Source organism: Haliotis rufescens, unplaced genomic scaffold, assembly GCF_023055435.1.
Source record: "Haliotis rufescens isolate VD_foot unplaced genomic scaffold, xgHalRufe1.0.p SCAF_23, whole genome shotgun sequence".
Lineage (NCBI taxonomy): Eukaryota > Metazoa > Mollusca > Gastropoda > Lepetellida > Haliotidae > Haliotis > Haliotis rufescens.
Genome location: NW_025963924.1, coordinates 9449665 through 9466120, shown reverse-complemented (window position 1 = coordinate 9466120; position 16456 = coordinate 9449665). Strand labels below are relative to the sequence as shown.

General features: G+C 38.4%; 1 protein-coding gene across 1 annotated transcript; it reads left to right on the top strand.

Moving 5' to 3' along the window:
- Positions 1-16: 16 nt before the first annotated feature.
- LOC124123531 lies at positions 17-16113 on the top strand. The gene is made up of 6 exons (XM_046486705.2): positions 17-92; positions 2197-3046; positions 6089-6336; positions 8006-8089; positions 8991-9067; positions 10042-16113. Exons 2-6 carry the CDS (start codon positions 2215-2217, stop codon positions 10097-10099), a joined length of 1299 nt encoding a protein of 432 aa, XP_046342661.2. The 5' UTR covers positions 17-92; positions 2197-2214; the 3' UTR covers positions 10100-16113.
- Positions 16114-16456: the final 343 nt, after the last annotated feature.

The window sequence follows — 16456 nt, the reverse complement described above, 5'->3', positions numbered from 1 at the left end:
TGATAATTTGAGCATGCGTAAGAAGTCGTTTCCGATATTACAAGGAAGTCCCGTGATGTAAATAGGAAACAAGATTCTCCCTTTGGAAAAAGGTTAGGAGTGTTATTAGCGAGTTTTATGTCCCATTTTGTTTTCACGCGGCCAAAAACATCATAAAGGATTTAATTAAGATTGTTGGATGTGTTCGATCTTACGTGTGAGAGGCAGCTCTGAAAATATATTTTGACCATATTCTTTTTTGACTTGTTTACCATTGGTGCCAGATATGCGCATCGTAGACATCTACAAGTGGGAAAAGATATTTAAAGCCTATGAAACGTTTTGTTTGTAATTTCATGTGTACATACAATCAAAATTCATTCAGAAGAAAATCGACTGCATTTGTTTATATGCTCTCACACTTTCAAGAAGTTGCAAGTCTTATTTTGAAAAATGAGTCAATTTTGACATTTTCATTTTTATATGTGTAGGTATTGAATGTGTTTCAGTGTTCTGTCAATAATAATTTCAGATACTTTCCCTTGAAACTGTTACTGGCATATCCATGTCTTGATGAGAAGACATTTTGAGACAAGACAGCAGTTTACCTCTTAGCCAGGTTCAGTTATATACCGGTAGTGCTAATTCCTCTAACTGTGGTTCTTGCCTCACTGATCTTGTTTGCATCTTCAATCCTTAGGGTTAGATGTGTTAGGATAGGCTACCCCCATCTCTATCCAAAGTTGGCCTAACCTTGTATCCCTTTCTGATCAAGCAACCCTTTACGATCATTAGGGTTAGGCACCCCATGCCAACCAAACATTCCTCCACAATATTTAGATTTGGGCACTGCTTGCCGATCAAACAGCACTTTACCATACCTATAGCGTTAGGAACCACATCAAGATCTTTTAGGTTTGTTGTGAGTAAGGTTTAGGGTTAACTATCTCACCTCATTTAATTGATTAATCCAATGTAATCCAAAGTAATACCATACAATTTGTGTCAAGTTTCCAGTTTTAAAAAGAAATGTGGCTACTGCTTATCCCCACAAATGTACCATGAACACAGGTATGGTGATAATATTAATATTAACTGTCAGCAAATCGATAACAATGTTGAAAGTCATCTTTAACCAAACTAACATGACTAAAACAAAGAAAACATAACTTGTTTACAAAGTCTATCTGGGAGGTGTTCCCTAATCAGCAGATCAATCCTTACAGTGCTTGATGCAGAAATTCAATTGTTTACTGAGAACATCTGCTTTAGTTATCCAGAGATATTTAAAACATTATACAAGATGATTGTAGATAACAGAAGAAATATTACCATTACTCATTTACTATCTGACTTGTCAGATGCCTTCTTGTAAATAATATGAGTCGGCCTTTACCTACATTATGCTATCAAGATGCTTGTTATGACACCAACTGGCCATGGGACAACTGATTCAAGATCTGTTCAATATATGTTCAAACCTTGTAAATCTGCTAAGTGTCTGCTGGCGATGGATGTTCTAGTGACACAATTACATAGAGCATACAAAAATCTTGTCAACTAATAATGTTAGATTTGTCACGAGTGGCATTAGCAGCTTTAGAAATTTGCACTAGTCCTAAAGTTCCTTGCAAAACTGCCCCAAAGTTAATTTAACATAAGGACTAGTAGAAAGTGCCATTTTTAAGGGTTTTGCTATATGTTTTGATTATAAAGACTAGTGGACAAAAACTGTTAGTTTCTACCACTGATGAGGTTATGCACGGTCTTCTGAGCTTATCGTTCATGATTACCACTTGACTTTTGGTTTGGGGCATACAAGACCCTTCAGCTTGTAAATTAATGCTGGGACGGCTAACTCGGGTACTCGGATCAGGTGGGTGCTGAGAAGGACACAGGTACCCACAGGACTGCCCGGACCTGTGATCATTTTATACATGTATCTAAATACATTTTGTCGAGGGCTCTGGTCAAACTGTTCCCAATTAGACATTTTATGGATACTTTTTTAGACCTACAGCAGGTACCCAGGTAGGGTCGGGTGATAAGGGGTTGGGTACCCAGGTAGTAAAATTGGACTTGTCCCAGCCCTATTGTAAATACTACACATTTCTAATGTTGCATGTACCACATAATCTTAGTACAAAATGTGTTACTACTAGTGGTTATAATGCTGTTCCTTGAAAGCATTCAGTACTTTATTTTTTATTTTTGCAGAGTTCACCGCCAAAAAGAATGAGTGAGGTCACTGAGGACTCAGATGTGGCAACCTCAGAAACTCATTCCAAGTCGGACACACATCTACAGAATGGTGTAGTGAAGGGACACGAAAAACAGATTAGTCAAGTTAACGGCCAAGCAACGGTGTACACAAATGGTCATGATGCCAGCCCCGAGGAAAAACATAAAGAGAAAGAAAAGGAAAAAGAGAGAGCAAGAGCTCCTTTGTTAAGTCAGGGGAGCAGTTATAAATCTGAGGACACTCCAACAAATGCTGACACAACCATTTTAGCAGCCTTGAGTGAAAATGCCAAAAATGTCCGCCGGGAAAAGAAACCCAGTGATGGAGATAGTGCTGATTATGACACTCAGTCCGACTCTATCGAAACTCTGGAGGAAGAGAGCTCCCACGAGGACACGGTGAATGACTTAAGTGACTCCCAGCGACAGATGTCACTTACAAACCATGATGATGAGTCAGATGAAGTTTCAGAAACTGATATAAGGGAAACCACAGATGATTATCCTACCCTTAATGGTGTGTCGCGTCCAGATAGTCTTTCATTGCCAAGGCCACTACAGCAGGTGGAACGGGTTCGAAGCAGGAGCGAGGTTCAGATCAAATCTGTCAGCTGTGACCCAAGAGGTCAGCCAGACCGAGGAAGGACGCAAAGTGAAATTATTGAGATTAACTCATCGCTGAGGCGAAGAGATGGCTTGGGTTCGGATGAATATCTGTCCAAGAGTTTGCCTCATGGAACAATCATGAGAAAGGGGGAGATGATTGAGTTTGTTGCGGAGGATCTCCAGGAAAAAATCAGAAGGAGCAGTCCATTGTCTAGAACAGGTATGTCATCTTTTTTCAGATTGAGACAAACCTTGTTAATCCAGACCCTGTTTGAAATATTACCCCATACATTTTCCTTTTCAGTGGTTTAATTTGAAGACAAGGTATTTGGCGGGTTCAGTTATTTTCCAAGGGTTCTTGGCATAGGATAGTCTACTTTATGAAACACCAGTGATGTCATCCCATTATCCTGCCATTGTCTTTATATCTCATAAAATCCTAAACTAGAGTTCATGGAAAGTGTGTTTGAAACATAAGATGGTTGACAAGTGTTGTTTCAGATTTTACTTTCACTTTATAAGTAAGATAAGACACTTCCCCTTGGGTTTTATCTTTTTAAACATAAAACATTTTGCTGATTTTGGATTGGACATTCTGCTGTGGTGCTTATGTTTTTATCATTTTGAAAGAGCTCTTTAGGAAATTTTGAATATACCTGGGATTTTATATATAAAATCCCAATTTTGGCTTTTTTGCACACAAAATATTGCAGATTTCACACACAAAATACAGAGGGTGAAATGATACACAGGTAAATCTTGAGTTTTCATGCTCTGATAACATACAGATTTCTTACTGTATTGATACCAAACGATACGCTTGCTAAGATAAATTTCTTATTACTCATTTAATGCTCCCCAGTGTTTTTGCCAGTCAAATATCGCAAAATTACTTGGAATTGGGTGTTTCAAGTTCAGTACTACTAATAGCTGCTTCGAACATGTATCTGCAGCTTACTTTTCCTTTTGAACCTGTTGTGAAATATTTATAGTCACAAAGTTTCCACGCAATTTGACGTAAATATGCGTATCAGGATATGTATCGTATCTATACCTTTTGGTATGACTCAAATGTACTGTTGGTTTTATATTTCAATGGATCAAAATTGCAATCTTTGTATCTGTAGCCTAGAATGGTACTAACACTTAGTTCGAAAATAATATATGTAATTTTTATAGAACCAAGTAACTCAATTTAAATTGAAAGGTTCAGATTCCAGAACCTGAGGAAAATCCAGACTTGCTTCATTTAGGGCTTTTGTAATACAGAAAGGGCTTTTATAATAATATGGTTCAGGGACTGTGAGACAGACTACAGAGGCGCTGATAAACCTCAATACTTTGAAAATGTGACCGCCTCCATTGTCTAGTGGTAGATTGTCTGCCCTGAGAGAGGAAGGTTTGGGGTTTGATCCCTGGCCGCGTCATACCAAAACAATGACTCGTCGGCTCGGAGTCAGTATACTGTGTCTGAGTGGAGTATTCATGTTAAACTGCAGCATGGTATCTCAGTGGGCTAGCACTATAAATCGGCATCAGTCTTGACCAGTACAAGCAGCCACACAGACAGGTGCATGCACGTCACTATGTAAGTTCAATAATGTTGGACGCGACGTTAAACCCCATTTCACCGTCACCTCAGTTTTAACATGTTTAAGAATCTCTTTTTCAAATACATGTACACCAGCAAGAGATATTTCACACCCATTTCCTAGAGTTCATGGAAAGTGTGTTTAAAACATAATATGGTCGACAATTATTGTTTCATATTTTACTTTCACTTTATAAGTAAGATAAGACACTTCCCCTTTGGTTTTATCTGAAACATAAAACTGAGCTGATTTTGCATTGGACATTCTGCTGTGATGCCTATCTTGTTATCTTTTTGAAAAAGCTCTTTAGGAGATTTCGAATAGCAGTGAGGCAAAGTTCTGTAACATGAACAAATCTGAAACAGTGCTCGTTTGACCTGTGACACTGATCAGTAGGCGACGTAACGTATACGCGAGACAGATTTCATGTTGCATATACGCTCGAAAAAAGGTTGACTTGTCCACATCTGTTAATTGACCACAGATTTTTGCAACTTGCACAAAACGTATCTACAAGAGTTTTTTTGTTGACACTGATACTTTTTAATGAATGACATGAAAATAATTGTAAACATGGTAAAAGCATTCATGAAACGTTCTAATTTGGAGAAATATTTTCAAGAAAATATATTTTGTATTTCTAAAAGCATATTCATTGTAAATTCACAAAATATGTCAATTATTTCCACACATTTGCTGATGACTCCTCATCACTGAGAGGGGCCCAGTCATCTAAGGCGCTGCGACTTGCTGAGTTGCGTCCCTTGGGCACGCCAGAAACCTATGATTGTGGGTTCGAATCCTGGTTCGCCCCGATTATGTTTCTAGGTTTGTCAGCACTATACCCCGGCTCTTGGGTTTCACCAAAGAGGTAAACGTTTGAGTCCTGCATCACTTGGGGCTTTCCTCCCACATGATCATTGAGATCTGTTGTTAAGTTTATCAGGACAGTGTGGATTAATTCATCCAACTCCATATCTGAAATTCTTGTTGGATGCTTAGCTCAGTTGTTGAGTCACGACCTTTAAGACCCCACACAAGACAATTAGATTTTAAGTCTTAGCTGTAACATTATATTATTGTTGTCACCAAACCCCTGGGAAAATAGCCTGAAACGTCCGCTGGCAGCAAGGGCCGGCTGATTCTTATGTGTTATTTTATACTTATACTAAACACATGCACAGACAAACACAGACTAACACTGACAAAGTTTAAATAAAAATGTTTTTCTATGTACTACAAATACCAAAATTTGGCTGTGACACACATGTATCATATGGTCAGGTGTAGATTTGCGATACATTGATACAATGTGAATCGTGACCACCCAATTCATCCATCATGATCATGACTTAATGATTAACTTTCCTGTTCCTGTTGTCTAACCTTGAGAGTTAACAATATCAATACCATAACATAAAAAAGCAATAATAGTATTTATGATCTTATCTCGTTGTCATGTTTCATAAGCCTGATTAGATAATGACTCCTCATTGATTGTTGAATAATCTCACATTGTGTGTGACAACTTAATCTCCTTACATTATGTCCTTGAGGCAAACTTTGTAGTTTACTTTTATTCGTAAATTAACTCTGTCACTATTGTCATGATTGTGGATAACAGTTTTCACTGAGTCAAGCTTGACACCTGCTTGTTGCCATGCCAACAGACTCAAGTTGCTACAGTAGCAGACGGTCAAGTTTGCGGAGTGTGTCCAGTTCTACGTCTGTGTCCACCTCAATGGCCACTTCCACAGCGTCCGGAATGTCCCGGTCACCCAGCAGTCTGTTCCAGCAGAGTCCAGATGACATTCCTCCAATTGACCCTCAAGCTGTCCTTGAACTTGAGAATCAGGCCCATCTTGTTGCGGACAGCGTTGACCTTATGATGGGAAACTTGAAGGCAAATCTCCACAAGGTCAGTTCTCAAGTTTTTATAGGAAGATTATTATCATCCAAAACGAACTTACACAGGAGATATATATGATAGGAGATACTGCTGCTTTGAGATTGCATCACAATGTCTTGCAGGTCGTTTTGATGTCAGCGATTACCATGATGTCACGATCAAATGACATCCCTAATCTCTGTCACTAAGGCTTTTTAGCTGTCCTTTTTGACTTAGGACACAAGTTATTACGGTTTACAAACTGAAAAAGTTGGAAGAATGATTTTTGATGACAAATAGAAACTCACCCTGTCATTTGAGATCAAATATATCAACACTCATTGATAAAAAATTATAACTCCTTGCCATACCTGAGAGTTTTTAACTTTCATTGACGCATGTTGATAGATTTGATGTAAAAAGACACTCGTGGGAGATTCTCTTTGAGTTAATCATGGATAATGCAAAAGAATTGGCCTGTGTGAGAACTCAATATCACTGTATTACAAGTATCCGATGTGTACCCTCACTGTGAGGTGATATTGATGTAGGCGAGATATTCAGTCTGTGTGGATGGATTATATTTCATATAGCAGCACATGTGTCCCTGTTGTCAAGGTGGTTCACCATGAATATCTTTCTAGATTGTCAACACCATACCCGTGCTCCTTGGTTTTACGAAAGTTGTAAACATCTAAGACCTGCTGCACTTAAGGCTTTCCTCCCACATTAAGCTGACATGCCGTGATATAACTAGAATATTGTTTAAGGCAGTACAAAATAAACCTTATCGTGATCACCATCACCCAGTATATCATGTAAATGTTGACCATAATTTTTACAGGTTAGAATGGGTTTTCAGCAACCCATCCTTGTTGTAAGAGGCAACCCAATCTTGTTGTATGCATCGACTAACAGGATCGGGTGGTCAGACTTGCTGACTTGGTTGATACATATCATAGTATCCCAATTGATGCTCATGACATCAATCACTGGATTGTCTGGTCCAGACTCGATTATTTACAGACTGAAGTCATATAGCTGTTCATAGTTTTTACTATTGGTAAAGAAAGATCTGAAGACATTCCATTATGGGTCACATGAGAACAACCTTTCATCTGACCAATTAGAACATCGCTTACCAGATCAGGAAAGTGACAGTCGGAATGTGTTATCTAATCATGCAAGCTCGGAATGGTTTACACAGGGTATCCCAAACGACAGTTATGGTCTGTGTGACAGATTCCATCAAAATCGTTGTCCGTCTCAATGGAATAAACATTTGAAACGAGGGAAACATTCCGTAGCATTTTCATTAATGAGTTTTCAAATTTTGAATCGATAATTTTCAAAGCGTAAACTGGAATGAAAGTTGACAGTTTTAAATGACTGCTGTAAAGCTTGAGAAAGCTGCTTTGTTTTTGGCAAATGTCAACTTCTTGTTAGTCATTTCATTGGTTGGTCAAAGTTCGTGAAAGGTCGTTCAGATGTGTCCGCAGATCTTTGTTTAGCAGTACCACGGACTTGTATATATACTTGTTATATAGGTCCATGGCAGTACCGACAACTGAGATTTGATTCTAATGAGATTGAAAACACACCATTTTCAGGTCACAGAAGTCTGTTTATCTGGACAAAAATGTAATATACGTCAGGGTAATAGTTAACTTGATTTCAGTTTCGATGAATCCTTTTTCAGATGTCGTCTATCACGATTGGCTGTCTCGATGCGTACCGGAGATCGGTGGACGTCACTTGCGAGTCAGTGGATGGGAGTATTAAGGTGAGACAGCATCTTGCTTCTTGGTATCAGGCGATATGTTTGATAGAATAATTGATAATTCCATCAGATTGATTTGACCAATCACATGTTATTATGGCAGTCCGAGGGACCCCATGCTGATCACAACAGGGGTCTCTCTCCTTTCAGGTTCAGTGGCCTGTAATTGATCTCCTGGTAGTCTGAATATTGAAAATTGTATATTCTGAATATTTTCTATTTCATGTTCATAATATTGTGTGTAGAGGTTGGCTTATCAGGAAAATCAATATGAAACTTTAAACATTGGATGCTTAATATCTATATGGTACTCTTTGAAAGGTAGGTTTGTTCTCAATCAAACCAAATTAGTAACATGTTGTGAGGTGAGGTGAAATGGGGTTTAAAGATGCATTCAAGATTGTTGCACTTATATAGTGTGTGTGTGGCTGTTTGTACTAGTCCAGACTAAGATTTTATAGTGCTAGCCCACTGAGATACAATGCCGTAGTTTAACATGAATACCCCTACTCAGACACAGTTTACTGACTCCAAGCCGACCAGTCCTTGTTTTAGCCCCTTAATGCCGAGCGCCAGGCAGGGTAACAACAAGTACCATCTTTTGATGTCTTTTGGTATGACGCGACCAGGAATCGAACCCCTGACCTTCCGCTCACCGGACAGACGCTCTACCACTAGACCAGTAACATGTAACCACCTCAGGGTCAGATAGTGATTAAATAATAATTGCCTCTATTCATAGAGACTCCAATACTCTAAGCCCTTTTAAAAACCTAACCTAACTATAGAAACTAAATATGCTCTTTCTTATTTTTCCTGTGGTTTTAGAAGTATAATCAAATTTATGACAAGTAGACAATAAAGTTTAACTAGTGTGTCTCTAAATGATTGGTTTTTGTTTCAGTCGATGTACGCTCTCATGGCCAAATGTGAGGAGCTCAGTACGAACATGCAGCCAGTCTACAAGCTGGCAGAAAAAATGTATCCTCTTTGGTTGAAGCCATTGAACAAAAGACATATCATAGTCTTTTTTGTAGGGTGGGTGGGAAAGCCTACTGGTTAACATGGTTAAAGCGTTTTGTCATCACACCCGGTTCAATTCCCCACATGGGTACAGTCAAGGGTCACACAGTATTGAATTTTGCATTCTTGGCTTCAAAAGGCATAATATTCAATAAATTCATTGAAAATTCTTCTGGTTACTAAAAACAATTATTTTTTTCCCTGAATAGTGTGCAACGACCTTATGTGGCAAAAGATGTAGCCATAACTGAATGTATAAATAATATTAAGACATTGGACTTGAATGTTTTATTGGTGGTGTATTTTGATGCACAAATGGAATGATCTGCCAAATCTGATTGAATGCACACTTGGGTCTTATATATACCGGGGACATGGGTGGCACAATTTGCAGTGCAGAGTTGGTTTTGGTTTTGCCAGAAACCGATGATCGTGGGTTCAATTCCCAGTTTACCAAATTTTCTAGGTTTGTCAGCACCATACCCGTGATCGTGGGTTTCACCAAAGTGCTAAGACCATCACATGGGGTTTTCCACCCACATCAAGATGACACCCTGGGATATTACAGGAGTACTTTCAAAGCAGCATTAAACCTAACTTACTTATATTTAGCCTTGAAAAGTGTGATCATTGCCTTGAAAAAGGCTTAAAAGGGCCTAATATTTGTATGAACCATGGATTAAGTATTACCTGCCCTGCACATGATGTGTGCACAAGACTTGCATGAGTAGACTGTCAGTATGACATGGTAATGCAATGATGTTTGGAGTGGGATTTAGCAGGACCATGGGGACAACCATTTGTGCACAATTTTCACACCACCAGTCCAAGGACCTGTGTCATATCTCCCTGTTCATCTTTGTAACATGGAGAAAATCCATTAAATCTTGTTCATGTTTGTCAGTTCAGACATTTTCCTTAACCCTCCCCAGAAAGGAGATCAAGCGTCTTCTGGATCTGTTTGAAGCCCAGCTGGCTGACAAGACATGAATAACACACCCACCAACGTCTTCAGCTGCATGAAAGTGGCAATTGTTCGTCATGACCTTCCTCTTGGTTTCCTGATTGAGTTAAAGCTGCAGACTTCACCAAGCCTCATAATACACAGAACTGCCTTTGACTCCAAACTTGTAATAGGGATGAAACTTGTAGCTTGAAAGAATTAGAAATGATTTAAGTACATTCTATTTAATTTGAAAGATTGAAGAGATGTTGATATTTAATATAGTTTGAAGGTAGTGTGTTCAGTTCAGGCAACCATGATGTAAGGGGAGGTAACTTCATTACATAGTTACCTCCCTTGGTTGTTGACATCTGAAGCCCTACTTTCTGTAAACCTTAGTATCGACTTCATCATTTCACAGCTATGAATTATCAGGTTGATAAGTGTGGAGGGCATTTATTTTGCAGTCTTCCAATTCAGCCTTTGAAGGTCACTGAAAAACAATTGACATTTTTCATCAGGTATCAAATATATTTAGTATGTGTATTATATGGTGTGTAAACTTCAGGTGTATTTCACATCCTCTGTGATCAATGTATACATAATAGCAAGAACTGGCAGAAACAACTAGTGATTGTCATTACAAGAAATTTCATAATTTAACAGCCATATACTTAGCTATGGTTTCTAATAGATGTATATATATGAATAGATGTCTGCGATAAGCCTTTGTCAAACCACACCTCCAGCTCTTTGTGTAGAATTGATTGTGTCGATCTCTATTGAGCTTCTACAAGCTCCTAAATGGTAGGGTATGATACATCAGAATGAGATTACGTGCGGAGAGATCAGAGAGGTTAATTTAGAAATGTCTACTCTGTAAGGAAATATATAGGAAGTGGCGCTTAATTTGTACCAGGTACACATTTTAAATCACACTTGACATTAAATATAAGCCTCCCTTCACACTAATTCACGAAACATTTGAAGACATTTTCTGTTAGCAAGTTATATGCTTGGTTATGCTAAAGCTTCCAAGATGTCCACATTACCTTGTTTGTGCTGGCATTGACTGTTCCCATTGATGGTCTGCATGATATTTGGGAACTGCAAAGTTGTTTTAGCACTGCCCTGTATAATAACGAGAGTCCTACTTATTGACCTTTCAATGAATGGTTCTGTACTTAACCCTCAGAAAGTATTCCTGGTATTCTTGGAAGAAGAAAATCTCAGTAGCTTATCAATATGTTTGCCAAAAAGCTTGCAGAGTTATGGCAGACTCCAGCGGTCAGCCCTGAATGTGTAGCCATATAGGTATTTTTGATGTCCACGATGTCTAGAGCTGCTTCACAGAGCCGCCACACAGTCTAGACCTGCTTCACGGAGCCACAACATCTAGACCTTATTCACGGAGCAACAACATCTAGACCTGATTCACGGAGTCACAACATCTAGAGATGCTTCAGACCTTCATATGGAGCTGCTTCACAGAGGTAGAAAGTCGAGAGCTGCTTCACAGAGTCTTGACATCTAGAGCTGCTTTATGGAGACACGTCTAGAGCTGCTTCACATATGTACAAAGTCAAGAACTGCTTCACGGATGTACAAAGTCAAGAGCTGCTTCACGGATGTACAAATTCTAGAGCTGCTTCACAGAGCGACAAAGTCTAGAGCTGCTTCAAGGAGCTATAACTTTCTCACATGATATTCATGCTTCTATAGACTTCTTACACTGTACATCACCGGCCATGATCCACGCTGGCCAGTACAGCACTGTACGGTCTGTGATGGCGTTACTCCAAGTAAATGTATCTGGTAAATATTTCTGCTTTTATTGCTAAGCAAGGGTAGCTTATGGATGTGTATTTCTATATGTATTTAATACATTGATCAGGGTGTCAGCATTGGCAGGATGGTGAAATGCCGATCAGTGAACTAACCAGGATGAGACCACTGGGTATGGTTGAAGCGTCCAAGGTCGTGTATCACAAGTGTGAGGCTAGCTGTTTACGGGACTAAGACATGAACTTGAAATAATATAATGAAATAGATTCAGTATGTCACAATTTACCAATGTATCAATGTTTTATGAAAACAGACTGGACGATACTCTACACAATACACCTGCCCACGTATCAATACATGTTTTAAGGCAGTATCAATTTTCAAAAAGTATTGTCGGGTGGTTACGACATTTTGCAATAGCCTGGTCTGATGACTTCTCAGGTTAGTGTTATCTATTATTGCAAAACAAAACGATAAATCTAATTACACAATACCATAAGAACCAATTAACCAGTCAAACATTAAACATTAACTGGTTAACTGAAACATCTTGTTTGCTGGGTTACATGGCACATGGAGAATTTCACTCAAAAACATAGCAAACTAAACATCGCAGAACATAATATTTTGTGACTCAAGTATCGCGATATGTATCTACATGAGGTAGGCCTATCAGGACACGTATAAACTGTATGCACCAACAACAGGTTGTTAATATCACATTGACACAAATTTGTAGCACTATTTGCAGAAACCGTATTAAGGTCCGTATTGGATTTTATGAGCATAAACCTCAAGAGAGGGGACAGATACTGTGAATATTAATGTAAATTACCATAAAACACCACATTATTATTCTTATTATGATTGGTAATAACTATGTAGTTATTTTTATTAATTGTTCTTTGACACCTTAAGTCTGTCAATTTATTTTGCTAATTATCAAATTATTTTCAAAGATTATATAACAATAATTTATACACTAATTTTGATGTCTCCCCAAGTGTGTACTCATCCTCGATTATCCAGAGTATTATATCTCCATTCTGATAGGATATGTTTACTGGGTTCAGTTGCTACCATTGCTTTGTTTTGGGTCAGTTTCAAATTAAACAAATTAAAGCTCACTCTCTGGCTCTCTATTCACCTTACAAATTTCTTTCATGATTCAAATATGTTGTGTTATATCCAGTACTGTACTCACCTTGTCTCAAATACAACTAGGAACGTCTTGAAGTATAAGGACTCGTACAAGGCTGCAATTTTGAATGTATGCTGCACTCCCATGCATGAATATGTGTTTTCACTGCTTTCTGATATCAAGTGCGAGATATTGTTAGCTTAGTTAGTGGTGAGAGTGATGGGATGGAGACATCACTTACACTTGTGTAACAAAGCTATTGTGATAAATTGGTCCAGGATATTTATCCCAACAGTATGGACATATTATACCCTGGATTACAGAGGATGGTATAAAGCCCTGTTTCTCCACAACCCTGTACATAGGAACTCAACAAATATCTCAATCAAGCGATGAAGTGGATGGTGATAAGCACAATGTTTCTGTATCGTGTATATTATATGAGAAGAAATAACAATTATGATTCATTATTATAGCCAACATTCCATTTGTAATCTTTTCATCATATTGTACATAATTATAAAATGGATTATCAAATCTGCATTTAATCTTTCAAACTTTGAAATATGTTGACTGTAACTTTGTAATCATATCAGGGATTTATCTAGACCTGCTCAGAGATAACAAGACCCCAAATAGGAAGAGGCGTAATTATACATTATTGCATTAAACACAATGTTAGAATCACAGGAACTCGCTATTGATCAGCAAAAAAAACCTATTTACCCCCTATCCCTATTTATATATAGGTGGTATATATTTTTATTTACTTACCAATAACAAGTTCCTGCAGTATACCTCTGAAAATAAGAACATAATTTTTTATTTATTTTTTTTAAATAATTAAGAATTCCAATTTGCTTTCCAAGGATATTAGTTTGGTATCCTAGATACATCCCTGCATATAAGGAATGTGGTGTTGCAACCATATGGAACCTGTCAACTTCAAGTTTTAAGTGTGAATGCAGTCATGTTTTATGTTGAACATATTGAATATATGTAAGTAATTTGCTTTTACCATTAAGCTAAAGCTTGGCATTTATCAATTGTTATGAATATTTACAATCATTACATGTTAAATGTGTAAAACATTAATTCTTTTCATAATCTATCTCAAACTGTGCTAATTCCAATGTCTTAAGCCTAGGATTGGAAGGTGCCCAAACACAGTGTTGCTCGAAAAGATCAGATGGTCGTACTGAGTGACTTGGTTGTTTTGCGTCATCATAAGAAGTCATGGGACATCAACATCCTCAACCACTGGTTTGTCTGGCCTAGATTCAATTATATAGGGGCTGCTGTGACATAGCTTGAATATTGCTGACTGCAGCTTCAATCAACAAATTATTGTGTAGTTTTGTAAATATTTATCGATGATATATAAAAGATTATGTGTAAGGGACAAGGCTATTATTAGTCAACTGTACAATAGCCAAGTGATGGCCGCAATCAACCAGTGACACTTGGGTCTCTGACTACATTTGAGATGTGATGTAACTGAAATACTGTTCAATGTAACATCAAGTCCAACTCCTTTACCCACTGAGCAAACTCACAGGAGGTGGTTAGAACAGTCACCCAGCTGGTGGTGCTCCACTGTATCTGATCTCTTCAATGTAACATGAAGCCCAACTCCTTTACCCACTGAGCAAACTCACGGGAGGTGGTTAGAACGGTCACCCAGCTGGTGGTGCTCCACTGTACCTGAAGGCTTCAATGTAACATCAAGTCCAACACCTTTACCCACTGAGCAAACTCACGGGAGGTGGTTAGAACGGTCACCCAGCTGATGGTGCTCCATTGTACCTGAAGGCTTCAATGTAACATCAAGTCCAACACCTTTACCCACTGAGCAAACTCACGGGAGGTGGTTAGAACGGTCACCCAGCTGGTGGTACTCCACTGTACCTGAAGGCTTCAATGTAACATCAAGCCCAACTCCTTTACCCACTGAGCAAACTCACGGGAGGTGGTTAGAACGGTCACCCAGCTGATGGTGCTCCATTGTACCTGAAGGCTTCAATGTAACATCAAGTCCAACACCTTTACCCACTCAGCCACCTCCCAAGAGGTGGATAGATGTGATGGCATTCCACTGTACCCAAAGCACATGCTTTTAACCAGTCATCAGTAAACCAGATGTTAAACAAGATTCACCCACTCCCAAGTGTCTCGAGAGTAAGGTGTAAGAAAGAACTTATGACATTGTCTAGTCATATTTAGGTGCTTCAAAGTAGACTCAATCAACTAAAATATTACTATGTAAATTCTTATTTATGTACGCAATCTTTCACTTTTGTAAATAATTGTTATTAATTTGGTTATTTATCTTTTTGCTTTGCATCAGCACAGTTATGGTGATGTGTGTGTATTCAGTCATGTGAAGATGGTCTTTTTATACTCAAGTTTAACAACATTCAAGATGGTCTCTGTGCTCTGTTCTACAAAATGATCACACTGCTACGATTGTTGAAAGTGTATTAAACATGTTAAAGTATAGGAGTTACAATCACCTTAGAGCTAAGATTGCTTTGTGGAACAGACCATTGGCCCAGTTCCACAAAACGATCGTAGCACTACGACATACATAAGTCAGTGCTAAAGAATAGGAGTTACAATCGACTTAGCGCTAAGTTGATCGTAACTCCTGTAACTCCTATCCCTTAACACTGGCTCTGATAGTTGTAGCGCTATGATGGCTTTATGGACTCTGGTTTGTCTATCTTCACAACTATTTATCCACAAACAAACACCATTATTGGATAATAATTCTGCCTATACCACATATCTTCTGCTATGAACGGAGAGTAGAGGTAATGGACATTGATGGAAATTGTATAAACTATTTTAACATATACGAGCATCTTGTTTTATTTCTTGTACATATAGGAACTCTGACAATGTGTTGCTGTCTACAGTATGACAGGACGGATGTCATCTGGCAGTGTTCAGGTGCTTTCAGAGTGAGGACAGGAATATTTTTAAAGTTAAAACACTGATGGATCTAATTGTTAGGCTGTTAGCGTGTGTTATTTTTGACTGATTTGGTTGTGAACAGATTGAGAGTTCTCCTCTGATGCTCTGATTTCTATTATCAAGGAAGCATTGCTGTGCAATAAATTTCTTTGCATGTGTTGTGTTGTGTTTTTGTTTATTTCTATTATTCCTGGGGAGCTAGTTTGACGTGACAATTAGGCGTATAAATCAATGCTCATGTTTGACGTGACAATTAGGCGTATAAATCAATGCTCATGTTCTCAGTCACTGGTTTGCCTGGTCCATGGCTGGAATATTGATGACTGCAGTGAAAAACAACATTCACTCGCCCAAACACCAAAGAGTGTGCCATAAACAGCAGTCACTTATGATGATGTATTTAGGAAAGCCTTTCAAAGCCAATTTCTGATTGCTCAATGACAGCTCAAGCAAACCTCCACTCCCAGGAAAATGATACCATTTGGGCAGTGTCATTCACTGG